The following is a 13,589-nucleotide window of genomic DNA, read 5'->3' as shown; positions in this document are numbered from 1 at the left end:
ATTGTCATTCTGTTGTACTTTGTCGAAGGTAATCACACAAACTTCATGTTTAATTATTATTTATTATATGTAATCACACAGATTTATTTTAGAATTGTTTGTATAATTATTACTTTATATTATTATTGTATAATTGGATATTCATATGCTTGAGTGTATGTATATATGATTGATATGTATATAATTTTATGATATGATCTGATTTAATTGTCTTGCTATTATTGTTATATTGATTGATTGTGTTATTTTTCTAGGGTTTTTAATGTTGTTTCTATAGGGAGTATTGTTTTATCGAGGTTTTAGGGTTGTTGATGCAGAGTATTATTTTTTGGTTGAGAATTAATTAATTTTGGGTACTAGTATTAGCCCTATAAGAGTGGAGATATTTATGAATCGAATTGTTATATTATTTGGGAACATGTGCCATTGTTGAGATATTGTCTATTAGTTTTTGAATGATTATTTGATCGATGTATGAGATCAAAAGGTTGAGAATTATATTTTGTTCTTGGGTTGAGGCTCGGAGTTATATACCTTAGTCCTTGGCATGTTGGTAAGAGGATAATAATCATGAGTTAAGAATGAGGTACAATCTTTATTATTTATTTTTCTATGGTCCCCTACAGTGGGAATTGGCCCGTATGTGGTCTGGTTCAAGGTGTTTTTCTGGTTATTGAGAGTATTCAAGTTTTTATACTTGTTGGTTTGTTATTCGAATTACTCATGTCCAAGGCTAGGTATAGAACAACGAGCATGGCACACTTATTGGGTATGATCAGTTAATTGAGTAAAAGGTTCGTATTATTATTCGAGGTTGAGTCGATAAAGGTTATTTTTCAGAGTACAATGTGTAATGTAGTTTTAAACTACATTATTTAATTGAGCTAGTGTTGTCAATCATTCTATTATACTATATATTCTGATATGTGATGATTACTCAGCTTTTTGCTGACGTGTGTGTTGTTTTGCTATCCTATTTGTGTTTGCGGCCATGTCTTTTTCTTATGGTGGCCCTGCGACGATCTATTTTGGAATTTGTCCTTGATGGTGAGCAGTCAAGATTGTTTAAGCAGGTTGATCAAGTGATCGTAGCTAAAGGAGCTCAAGTGTTTCGATTAGTGTTTCTTTTATATCGAGTTTGTAAAGTTGTATAAATAGCTCACCTAGATTTGTTGGGATGTAATTATTGGGATTTTGTAAGCCTTAGCACTTGACATGTTGTCGAGTGTGGCGGTAATACCTCCGATTTAAGTGTATGTTTCCGCAGTTTTATTCAAAGGTTATTTATTTTCCTTTAATTTATTGTTTATTATTAGCTAGTAAATTGGGGGTGTTACATTTAATGTACATTGTATTATTTGGATCTACAACTTTTTCTAAATTTGTCTATTTGTATTAAGCGGTTGATCTTTTTCAAGAATTTCATTTTATTTCTCATTGCAACAACAAAATTATATCAAAATCGCAATTAATTTTCAATCAAATCAAATATTACAATTTTCAATCAAATTTATAAAAAACAAACACTCAAACTCAAAATAAACAAGTATGAATGTCAAATAAACAAGTATAAATGTCGAATTTGGTCTTACCTTTCGTTTTTATTTGTCATCTTGAACAATCTTGGGCTCAAAATTTCGAATTTCTTGAAATTTTGTTTGAGGTTTGAAGAATTTAAATGGGTACAACATTTGAAGTTTTGTTTGGAGAGAGAAAGTGAACTTTTGGTTAAAAAAAAAAATATTTGAAATGATTTGTAATTAATGTATGGTAAAAAAATTAATTATAGTACTATTTATCTATTTCATTATACAAAATTTCTTTTAAAAAAAATATATATATAAAATTGTTGCATAAAAAACTGATGTACATTACAAATGAACACTATGTTCTTTTATGTATATGTCCATGTACATTAAAAATGACTACTATGTTCTTTTATATGACCATGTTTATTAGAATATATCTTAATGTTCATTCCGCCTTTTTGTATTTTGGAGCGGATGCACCATGTGGATCGTGCATCCGCCTCCACGAACCAACTATTAGTAATTTAGGGTCTTAGCTGCTAGAATTATTCCGTATAGTTTAGTTGATTCTTGATGGTGGTTAAACTAAAAGTGTAACTTTTGCGTCAATAATAATAGGTAAAAGTGTAAAACCCCTATTTAAAGTAGCAGTTTTCCGGTAAACTAAAACTAAACTTAAATAAACTTGTTTATCACAAAGGTTAAACTAAAACTATTTTCGGATTTTTCACCAAATACCACTGAGTTTAAGCTTAATTCACCGTATACCACCAAAAACTTTCTAATACACCATATAACCTTCAGTTTTATGGAAATTTCACAACATGCCATTAATGACCAACGGAGGTTATCACCGTTAGTCATTAAGGTTAATAATGCCACGTGACACTCAATAATTGGTCCAAATAAAAAAAGTTAAAACAAAAACAAAAATATGTAAAAAAAAAATTGAAAAAAACCCACCACCCACCACCCACCCCCAAGCCACCGCGAAACCCTAACCCTTACCCTAGGCTCACCTTAAACTGGCCGGTTGCCACCCTAAACCCTCGAAATCGGCCGGCCGGAACCCCCCAATACAAACAACCACCCCGCCGATCTAAGTACAACTTCAAAATCACCCCTTGACCCAAATCCTACCCCCGAAACCACCATAACCACCACCCTTAAAACACCAGCCAGCCTCGAAAAACCCCTCTAACCTTCGCAAATCACCGAAAACCTCCATCCCGGCCTCGATTAACCCCTCTAACCTTCGCAAAACGGCCGAAAACCTCCATCCCATCCCCGATTAACCCCTCTAACCTTCACCACGAAACTTGCCGAAAACCACCACCACGAAACCCCAAAACACCAAAATCGAAACCCTAGATTTTGGTTTTAGGGTTTCGGCATACGTGGTGGTTCAATGGGGTGGAGATGGCATCGGGATAAGGCGAATTCGTTCGCCGACGCGGGGGAGGCGGGTTTCGACGTCGGCCGGTGTTTAGGGGACGGTTTTTCGAGTGCGGTAGTGGGTTTTTGAGGTGATTCAATGGGGTTTTCGAGGGAGGCACGACAGTTCAGGGGAAGAGGAGGAGCGCCGGCGGAGGTCCTGGTCGGATTCCGCACCGGCGAGGGGGTTCGTTGGTGGTGGCTGACAGGGGGGTGTCGTTGGTGGTGGCTCGCTGGGGGAACGTTGGTGGTGGTAGGTTTTTTTTTCTTTTTTTTTATTTTTTCAATAATTAATTAAATAATTATTTAAAATTAAATTATTTAGAAGGGAACAAATCACAAGCTGCCACATGGCATTATTAACCTTAATGACTAACGGTGTTAACCTCCGTTAGTCATTAATGGCATGTTGTGACATTTCCATAAAACTGAAGGTTATATGGTGTATTACAAAGTTTTTGGTGGTATACGATGAATTAAGCTTAAATTCAGTGGTATTTGGTGAAAAATCCGAATTATTTTTTACCCTTTGACTGTTTTGGACTATAAACCCAAAAAGTCAAAATCGTAGGGTTTTTGACATTTTTATCACCTTCAATACATCACTCTCTCTCCTACCTCTTCACTGCAGACAACAATGGAGTCGCACAAAGATGAACCCAATACTAAATTACTTGAAGAAATCGACGCTTTAAAAGCTCAAAAAAGCGACATTGAAGCTCGAATTTCATCCCTAGAATCTCAGCTTCGAGATTCTTCGATTTCCGAACAATCCCCATGTAACCGTTCCTGCCCTTCAATCTCCACCGTTGATTCCAGCCGCAACCGCCATGGATTACCGTCCGATGCTATTTACCGTTATAGTCGTCATCTTTTGCTCCCCTCTTTCGGCGTTCAAGGTTTCCCCTTTTCTTTTTAATCTATGATTCATTTTTCATGATTTTTCTGATGTTTGTTGTTTCTTTCATTAATTTTTATTTTTTTATATTGTTTAATTTAGTGTTCATGTAATTTTGACTTTTCGAGTAGCTAAAATTGTGCAAATTTACTAAATTTAGCAGATATCTTTCATTTTTTGAGTAATGTTATTGAATTGTGGGTTTTTTGTTTTTTTTGTTTAATTAAAGTTTATTAATTCTTCAATTGGAGTAGAATATTGCAAGGAAATTAGCATTGCTTTAATTGTTGCATTGTTGGATTTCAATGCTTAATATAGATTTTGGATCAAAATTGAGGCAATGGGATCAAATTTTGGGTTATTCAAAGTATTTAAATCACAGCATAGTATATACTCAATTGCTCACCATGTTTGTTAAATATTTTAAAAGGGTTCATGTTGCTTTTGTGTGTTTATGGAGACTTCGTATGGCGTTTAATCATGTAAGAACTTGTTGAAATTGGTGTAAAGATGATTGTTTGACATAGCATTGTTGGGCTATTCTTTTGTTTATGCATAATATCAAAAGGTTTAAGAGGTTTCTTTTGATTTACTGTTTGATTGTTATAGGGCAGTCAAATCTGTTGAAGTCATCGGTCCTAGTTGTGGGAGCTGGAGGCTTGGGATCACCAGCTCTTTTGTATCTTGCAGCTTGTGGAGTCGGTAAGACGTCATTTTGTTGTGATGTTATACCTAGCGGGCAATTATTTGCACCTAGCAATCCACATTCTATCCTACTTAAGATACATTTGTCAGTTATGTAATGCTACGTATGATTAAACTTACTGAAGAAACTGAACTTCATCAAATCTAAAATATTTTCGGGTTGTCTTTCAGGTCGAATTGGTATTGTTGATCATGATGTAGTGGAGCTTAATAATATGCATAGGCAGGTGTGCTCCTTAAACTGTTCTGTTCTTATCACATTGTTAATTGCTTACTGTTGTATTATAAATTAAAATTTTTCCAACTTAAATCTCCTTTTAATATGGTCTGGACGTTAGGTTATCCATACTGAGGCCTACATCGGCAAGTCCAAAGTAGAATCTGCTGCTGCTGCCTGTCGCTCGTGCGTAATTCTCTACTTGTATCCTTATGCCTGATTACCACATTAAAAATAATAATACAAACATAAAAAAAAAATATAATAATAAAATTAAATTAAAAAAATAAGCATTTTTTTTTTATTAGGCTTGATGTTGATGTTTGTTTCAGGATCAACTCCACAATTGAGATTGTTGAATATAGGGAAGCATTACGAATATCAAATGCTTTGGAGATCTTTAGCAAGTACTTTTCCCAAATTCTTTTATACTCGTGTATTATTCTTCATTTAAGTAATTATCTCTCAACTTGTTTGTGACTTGATAATTCTTCACTGATGGCATTTTGCAGGTATGATTTAATAATTGATGCCACAGACAATGTCCCAAGTCGCTACATGATCAATGATTGTTGTATTGTGTTGAAAAAGGTAATGGGTTATTTTAAAGCCCTGATAATTACTTGGAGTTACTTTATCAGGTGTTTGATTTGTTAAAACCACTGTTTTAATAGAATATTGTCAGGGAAGTATAATTTATTATGTTTCTCTAGAAAAATAGATGATTTATATGGAAATTCAATAATCCGTTGACAACTTGCTGTGAGTAATAATAACAGTGTGAAGGTTTAAACTAATGTTATTAAGAAAAGGTAACGAATGTGATGGTTGATACACCTAGTCATATGTTCTTTCATGTGTGCTCACTGTGCAGTAGGATCATGTAGATTTTCAGTATTATTCACCATAGAGTCATGTGTAATATGCATGTCATTTTGTCTCCTAGGTTATGCAATATTAGTCCATTTCTCACATCTTTAAATTCTTATTCTGCAGCCTCTTGTATCAGGTGCTGCTCTAGGATTTGAAGGACAGGTATATCCTGTGTAATTGTCATATACTCCGTAGTTTTTTACTTATATTTTTGGCTTAAGATATCATGTTCTATAAATCTTAAGCTGGCTATGTATGAACTGATCACAATGTATTCACAGCTTACCATTTACAACTACAAAGGTGGCCCATGTTATAGATGCCTATTTCCAGCTCCACCACCCATGACAGCATGTCAAAGATGTTCGGACAGTGGTGTCCTTGGAGTAGGTGAGTTGCTGAAGACATAGTACTCACATATACTTATACAGCCTGCATATCATGCTTGTCTCAAACTCAATGATTACATTTTGTATGGTGCTTCTACAGCTTGTGGTTTTGGATTCCATTTGTAGTAATGTGGTTATAAAGCATTAAACAGTGTGTAGAAATTGGGTTTGAGGCAATGGTCCTGGCATTGCATACACTTAAATATGTTATTTCAACTCACCAGAGTTGCTGTCTGCATAATCAAGTTTGAGTCTTGCTATTTTTGCTAGTTGCTGATTTTTTATGCTCTTTTTTAGAACTTCTTCAGCTGCCTAATTCAGTGTCTTGTGAATTACTTTTGGTTTTTATCACCTTCTATTTTTGCATTACAACTGCTTATTATTTTCTCTAACTTATGCTTTGCAGTTCCTGGAGTCATTGGAACTTTACAAGCCCTAGAGGCTATAAAAATTGCTAGTGATGTTGGTGAGCCACTTTCAGGACGGATGCTTATATTTGATGCATTGTCTGGAAGGATTCGTGTGGTATGATTCAAATTCCCATTCCTGATGTTTGGCCTTGTCAAACAATGCCTTTCCAATCTCCTTTTCAAATTGTGCCTCTTCTATTTTACAGTAGTTTCAACTAATCAATCAAAGCCTTAATCCCATAAGTGGAGTCGGCTACATGAACCAAAAGTGATTATTCCGTCTAGTCATTGACCTATTTTACATTAGTTTAAATAGTAATATTGTCATTACTATCTGTATTTTGTTTGATGTGTTTTAAGCTGGTGAGCAATATGGATAACTCTAAATGTGCTCTGAAAACCCACAAAATACTTCTCCTTTACATCAAAGCTCTTTGTTGAATTATGTGATGATCAATGGATCAGATAAGCAACTAAAAGTCTTATTGACTTGTGCCTGCACAGTCAGTCTTAGTGCTTTAATGTGAATCAAAAGACTCAAGAGAACAATGAGTGTTGGGCATTGCTGATATGTCCTTGTGGAATAAATTCGGTATTTGATTCAAGCTTTACTTCCTAAAGATTTTATCAATATCAACCTTCTTTTAAAATCTATTGAACTGAAAAAAGTACTACGCATTTATTTTCTACTTCTATTTTCTAATTTATATTGGGTTTTGCTGACAACTCATTCGTGCTTGCGGATTGCTAATGTTAAATTTTCTCATTGTTAAGGTCAAAATACGGGGACAGTCACCACAATGTGAAGCCTGTGGAGAAAAATCTGCATTTACTCCTGAACATTTTAGAGAATTTGACTACGAGAAGTTCACCCATTCTTCCCTGTCAACAGTAAGACTTTATTTTCTTTTGTTTTATATTAAGCTTGACGTTCTCTAATGTTATTATCATTTATGACCTCCCAATGCTGGTAATTATAGGATCAAAATTATTCCTGCAAGTGTAGTGTATACACAGTCAAATTCTATTGAATGAATTGTTTGTTCTGGTCTCAGATTTCTCCTATTTAATCATATTGAAATATCGCTGGATATGATAGTGTTGTCCTATCTTCAACGGTTTTTGTTGGGACTTTTAGAAAGATGCCTATGCTTTGATAAACCTGGATTCCCATGCATGTCTGTTTTAGACTCTTAGGGTATATGCTTTACTCTAAATTTTGCACCAAAACAAATGCTATACTTTAAAATGATTACTTGGTGTATGATGATGATTTGTTATGTTCAGCATAATCTTTCTAAAATTTAGCAGTCCCCGCAATAAAAGGTGGTAATATTCTTGGCAAGCTGAAGCATTTTAAGTATTCCCCACAATAAAAGGTACTCTTGGCAAGCTGAAGCACTTTATATCAACACACCCTTCCTGTGTGAGTTGTGGCCATTAATTATTGTACATAGAGCTTTATTATGAATTTTGATGACAGAAGAACTGCCTAAGATTTTAGAAAGTTGTTGGTTGTATGAATGATTCATAGACTAGGTCGACTAACCATTAATAATTTCTTCTAGGCCACAGAATTAAACAAAAGATATATTTAAATGAACTCTCTGCCTTCATGATCATGATAGCTAAGGAATTATCTTGTAATGCATGAGACTCGACTACATGCTGTAATTTGTTCAGGTTTCTGCAATTCGTTTTAAATGTGTTTTAAACGGCTGATTTCCCGATTATCTTATCTGGGTGCAGGCTCCTCCAAAGTTGAACCTCGTACCTGCAGATTCAAGAATTAGCTGCAAGGAGTACAATGAGAAGGTTGTCAATGGAGAAGCACATATTTTGGTCGATGTTCGACCTGCTCATCATTTTGACATAATCTCACTTCCCAATTCTCTTAATCTCCCACTTTCAAGTTTGGAGTCCCGATTACCAGAAATCTCTGCCGCTTTGAAGGAAGAGGAAACACGTAAAGGTGTTTCCGGTGCTCATCTGTATACAGTTTGCAGAAGAGGCAATGATTCTCAGAGAGCTGTCCAATTACTACACAGTAATGGCTTCACCTCAGCCAAGGATATTGTCGGGGGACTGACATCTTGGCAAAATGAAGTTGATCCTAATTTCCCTGCCTACTAATAACAATTACACAAAAATTATAAATCTTGCTTTTCGCTTTTTAGATTAGAAATTTTTTTGGCTTGGTTTTAATCCTTGAAAATTTAATTTTCCCATTGCCTCTCTCAAGTTCACATTGTATGACAGTGAAAAACTTTTATAGCTATGTTGAGCAACTACACTACTGTAACAAATTACTTTCTTCTCTTTTTTTTAGGAATACTGTAACAAATTACTTCATGTTTTCTGATAATTTTTATAAGCCTATACAGGCGATACAGCAATACTATGAACATTTGAATCTTTACTTGGGCCATGTTTCCAAAAACTTGATCTAAATTGTTCTGAATCGTAACCCAAAACTGATTATTTGCATGAAATATGATTTCCAAAACTGCCGTCATTTTGACAGGCATCTTGAAGATCTAGCTGAGTAGCTGGTTAAGCGCACGAGACAAAATTACCCAAAAAAAAAAAAAAACTTTCATAAGTTGTCAAAACTTCTGATAACTTCAAAGTTCAAACACATCCTCAAAAAACACATCATCATAGAGCCCTCAACCCCTCATCTTGCTCCTACTCAACCATACTTCAGTTCCCTAGCAAATCAATAATACTCTAATCTATTGACTACCATCCAAGAAGTAAAAGCTTCAACAAAGCCATACGGATATAAAGACCATTCTTTGCTTGTCTGAAGTAGGCTGCCCTTGGATCTTCATCCACATCTACAGTTATCTGTAAAGGCCAAAATGAACCATCAACCAAGAGAAGCAATTTCTATCCAATAAATTTCTCTAAACGTGGAAAATAGGGAATGAGAAGAGGGACATAGAGTAATGATCTAATGTGGAAGGAAGGACCACAGTACATGCATCACTTTCACTAGTAAGGGTTCAGACAAATACCTCGTCAAGACGTGGAAGAGGGTGCATGACTACAGCGTGCTTCTGCATCACATTCAACACATTTTTATTAACTATGTATTTTCCTCTTGCTTCTTCATAAAGATCAATCCTTTCCCCAAAACGCTCTCGCTGAATACGAGTCTGATAAACTACATCACATTTGGAAGCTACTTCCATCAAGTCAACACTTTCTTCCCATTGAATGTTCTTTGAGGTCAGATACTCCTTAATGTCATCCTGAAGTTGCAATATATTGCAATTTAGTATTCTAGAATTACTGCATTCTAGATTTCCATATTTGAATATTTTTCTAGCAAGATAAATTAAATGACCTTACATAAAATATTCACCATAGACATACCTTCATTTTCACCACATCTGGTGCCACAAAGTATATTTTTACATCATTATACTTGGCAAGCAAATATGCCAGAGAACGAACAGTCCTTCCATAAGCAAGATCACCAACCAATGCAACACTAATGCCATCTAGCTTTCCCACCTCTCTTTGAATGGTGTATACATCTAAAAGAGCCTACATTCACATAAAAGAGCAGGTCAGGATTAACAACAATAATGCTTGCGACATATAGCATCAGAATCAATACAGGCCACATCTTTGTATTGACTAAATTACAATCATCATACAATTCTACTTTTTTGTTGATATGTAAGGTAAGGGCCAACCCAAGATAGTTGGAGAGGGGGAGACAAAGATGACACGATGATTTATTTCAGTCCTCAAGCCAGGAAACCAGAAAAGTTGGGGAAACTGCTGACTTTTTTTACTTACTAAACAGTTCATATTGCAAAAGGAAACAGACGAGCCTGACTTTTTCCTAAGCAAAGTATGTCAAAATAAATATAAACCTATCTTCTTCTACTATATCATTGAGGGCAATATGATCAAGAATTGATTACAAATGAATTTATGTGAGGATTCTATAATGAGCAGTGGCTTGAACAGATTAAGTAATTCTGTGAAGTATCATCATCAAAGATCACAGAGCATGACTGGTATATACATTATGCATTTATCAATGAAAAAGTTGAGTTCTTACAATCAAAATGTCAAACTTTGGGGTGTTTGGTTAAGAGCTTTTTGAAGCAAAAAGAGATGTTTGACCAAAGCTCTTTGGGGTGTTTGGTTAGGAGCTGTTTGAAATATTAAAATCACGTGAAGCGCTTTTTGAAAGAGCTTCTAGCTTTTTGTTGTTTTATACGAGTACTCTTAAACAGCCAATAACTTATAGCTATATACCAAACACTTACACACAAAACAGCTAATTACAATCAGTTAGTCAAAACAGCTAATACAAACAGCTAACGGCCGGTCAAAGCAACAAACATCTAATTGCCAAACAGGCCCTCTGTGCGATCTATGATGAAAAGACATTGTCATAAAGGCGCACAAACACACCAACACATACGCATAGCCACAAATGTAGTTTAGCAATTAGCTCTCATCAATTAACAACCAAACCTAAAGCCACAAAAGTGGGTTATATTTCTGTCTCACTACATACCATAGAAATCATGGCTAACCCAAAGGATGCATTTCCTTTAAACTATGACCTAAAAACATCCTCTTATAATTTAAAATAGCCAATGTCTTATTAGCACCTCAATAATGTAGGGTCCAAGAAATTTTTATCAACTAACATCATTAACCTCCAAAACATGTTATTAAATGAGCAGCAACTTCATTGAAAATCAGTCAGTGCTGATTAAAAGGTTACAATCAAGATAAAATAAGACTTAACCTGAGTTGGATGCTGCCCTGGACCATCTCCTGCATTTATGATGGGAATTCCTGCAGTTGTAGCTGCCCTTCTAGCAGCACCACTTTCAAAGTGCCTCATCACAATGATATCCGCATATCCTTCAACTGTTCTAATAGTATCTGCATAAGAAGGCAACACATTACAACCAAAACAACATCAGAGGACTGCCAATAACAATCATGTAAAAACTAGTAAGACCTACCCTCTAGTGTCTCTCCTTTGGCAGCTGATGAAAACTCTCTAGCATTCTCAGTTGTCAAAACTTCACCACCTAACCGCTTCATTGCAGATTCAAACGAAAGCCTGGTTCTAGTAGAAGGCTCGTAAAACAAAGTAGCCATTAAGTATCCCTTCAAAATCTGGCTCCCAGGTGAGTTTTTTTCTACCTTCTCCATCTCCCTCGCCACCTCAAAAATTGCACTAAGAGTCTCTCTATCAAACTGCTGAGCGTCAAGCACATCATCAAGTTGAAATTTCTGACCTACTGAGAATAAACTTGTATTCCTAACACTAGCTACATGGCAAGGAACTCCAAGCCTCATCGGAACTTCCCCATTCGACTCCCATTTTAATGATTTCGCCCCAAACGAGCCCCTTACCGGGGTGAAGTCAGCAGACGAGCAATTTGGCATGCAATTAACCACCCTTTTCCCGAATAATTCCGGGCAGCCACTCATAATAACCTTTTGAGATTTACTCACATTGCAAATGCCAACCGCCCCATTCGATGCACACATGCTCAATGAGGATGAAGAGGCCATTGCAATTATGAAAACTACCTAAAGATTATGCTAAAACCCCTGAAATATGTCACAAAACAAGTTGCCATATCATGAAATACACAAACTAGTAAAGATAAATTCTTGCAACAATTAACCACAAAAACAGAAGAAATTAAACAAATTGTATCACGCAATTAAGCACAAAAGCAGAAGAAATTAAAAAATCCTAATTGAGAATTTAATACTCACATTCGCACAAATTTTATTCCAAAATCAAATTCATATAGAACCTCAAATTGTTCTAGCTATGTACGTAATTGAAATTACAGATTCAAAGATACACAACAATTCCACAAAATAAATGAAAACCCACCAAAATTATACCCAGAAATAATTCAAAAAAATAGTATAAACTAAAATAATTAAAAAAGAAAAGAAAAGAAAAAAGAAAAAAGAAAAAAAGAGAGATAGAAAGCATTGAGATACCTGAAAGGCCGAATAAAACGGCGTCGTTTTGGTGGAAGAACAGCGAGATACAGAGGAAGATGAGAGTGTGAGGGATGACTGAAGAGAGTATAGGAGTGCTTGGAGCCTGTGACTGTGTGAGTGAACGGTGAAGAGGGATTTTGGGTGTCTTTTTTGGGTTTTTGGCACTATTTTTTATTCTTCCTAGTGAGATTGGTCGATTTCCATTGGGAATCTCGTATGTCGTGCTTGCGTGTCTAGAGTTGGCTAAGTTCGGTTCATAATAGTATGACATAACTCGCTAATAAAGAATCTTGTATGTCGAGCTAGCTTGTCTAGAGTCGGCTAGGCTCAGTCCATGATATTATGACAGGACTCACTAATAAGATCTCAACCGTGTCGTATGACTACCTTTTATAGGGTTGGTTGGATAATACGACTCCAAAGTCTTTTATTGTATTCGTGCTTTCCTAGTGTATATGTTAAGTTCATTTATTTTAACGTGTTTTGTTATAATAGCCTCTAATGAGTTGTATGTAATTTTTCCAACAGAAATGTGGTCCCAGTATGCATATTAACGTGTTTGTTGTGCTTTTTTCATGATGCATTGTGTCGTTCTTAGCCTAACGCATTATCCTCTATTGTCTAATATTTTGTTGGTGTGATAGTATTATGTAGGTGAGGTAATTCTCGCATTAGTCACAAAGTTTTGAAATCTAGAACAAAATTTTCATTATAGCACGGCCAAAAATAAGTTTTAATAATAAATTTGTGTCTATTATGTCCTATTATAGTACAATGTTTTTTTTTTTTTACTCTGTAGCTTTCTCTCGTAATAATATAAATTTATTATTTATATTCCCTAAGCTAAAAGTTTGTAAATTATAACTTATCAAAAATCACAGCTCGAATTAATAAAAAATAGTTTGTGAATGATGTGAAATTCATAACGAATAACAACACAAGAGAGAAAGATTATGTGCAAGTGCAACACTACCTAAAGATAAATCATGTAATACTAGCTTTACATCTTTGATAATTAGGAAAAAAAACGAATACAAAGATAGAATGTGAGAATGATCAATAATTACCTTCTAAGTACAAGATTTCAAAATAGAGTGACCGACATATATGATATATATA

The 13,589-nt window shown here is 35.1% G+C and overlaps 2 protein-coding genes across 2 annotated transcripts; one reads left to right on the top strand and one right to left on the bottom strand.

Annotated features, from left to right (window-relative positions):
* Window positions 1-2,677: 2,677 nt before the first annotated feature.
* LOC110723891 (adenylyltransferase and sulfurtransferase MOCS3-like) lies at window positions 2,678-8,874 on the top strand. The gene is made up of 11 exons (XM_021903297.1): window positions 2,678-3,862; window positions 4,471-4,563; window positions 4,738-4,793; window positions 4,905-4,969; window positions 5,116-5,190; window positions 5,296-5,374; window positions 5,780-5,818; window positions 5,938-6,046; window positions 6,452-6,570; window positions 7,230-7,346; window positions 8,205-8,874. Exons 1-11 carry the CDS (start codon window positions 3,601-3,603, stop codon window positions 8,586-8,588), a joined length of 1,398 nt encoding a protein of 465 aa, XP_021758989.1. The 5' UTR covers window positions 2,678-3,600; the 3' UTR covers window positions 8,589-8,874.
* A 175-nt stretch (window positions 8,875-9,049) lies between these two features.
* LOC110723892 (aspartate carbamoyltransferase 1, chloroplastic-like) lies at window positions 9,050-12,757 on the bottom strand. Its single transcript, XM_021903299.1, has 6 exons — window positions 12,468-12,757; window positions 11,462-12,059; window positions 11,239-11,378; window positions 9,837-10,010; window positions 9,476-9,712; window positions 9,050-9,305 (listed from the first exon to the last, which is right to left on the bottom strand). The coding sequence occupies exons 2-6, from the start codon at window positions 12,018-12,020 to the stop codon at window positions 9,198-9,200; spliced, it is 1,218 nt and encodes a 405-aa protein (XP_021758991.1). The 5' UTR covers window positions 12,021-12,059; window positions 12,468-12,757; the 3' UTR covers window positions 9,050-9,197.
* Between the last annotated feature and the right edge of the window lie 832 nt (window positions 12,758-13,589).

The sequence above is a fragment of the Chenopodium quinoa genome, unplaced genomic scaffold, assembly GCF_001683475.1.
Source record: "Chenopodium quinoa cultivar QQ74 unplaced genomic scaffold, ASM168347v1, whole genome shotgun sequence".
NCBI classification, from domain to species: Eukaryota; Viridiplantae; Streptophyta; class Magnoliopsida; order Caryophyllales; family Amaranthaceae; genus Chenopodium; species Chenopodium quinoa.
The sequence above is the reverse complement of the archived record's forward strand: the minus strand, read 5'-3'. Positions and strand labels throughout refer to the sequence as shown.

Coding starts and splice junctions, on each gene's coding strand:
- LOC110723892 (XM_021903299.1), bottom strand. CDS start 12,020: ATGGCCTCTTCATCCTCATTGAGCATGTGTGCATCGAATGGGGCGGTT. Junction 11,379..11,461: donor CAAAGGAGAGACACTAGAGG/GTAGGTCTTACT, acceptor CTTCTTATGCAG/ATACTATTAGAACAGTTGAA. Junction 9,713..9,836: donor CAGATGTGGTGAAAATGAAG/GTATGTCTATGG, acceptor TTGCAACTTCAG/GATGACATTAAGGAGTATCT.
- LOC110723891 (XM_021903297.1), top strand. CDS start 3,601: ATGGAGTCGCACAAAGATGAACCCAATACTAAATTACTTGAAGAAATC. Junction 5,375..5,779: donor GTTGTATTGTGTTGAAAAAG/GTAATGGGTTAT, acceptor CTTATTCTGCAG/CCTCTTGTATCAGGTGCTGC. Junction 7,347..8,204: donor CCCATTCTTCCCTGTCAACA/GTAAGACTTTAT, acceptor ATCTGGGTGCAG/GCTCCTCCAAAGTTGAACCT.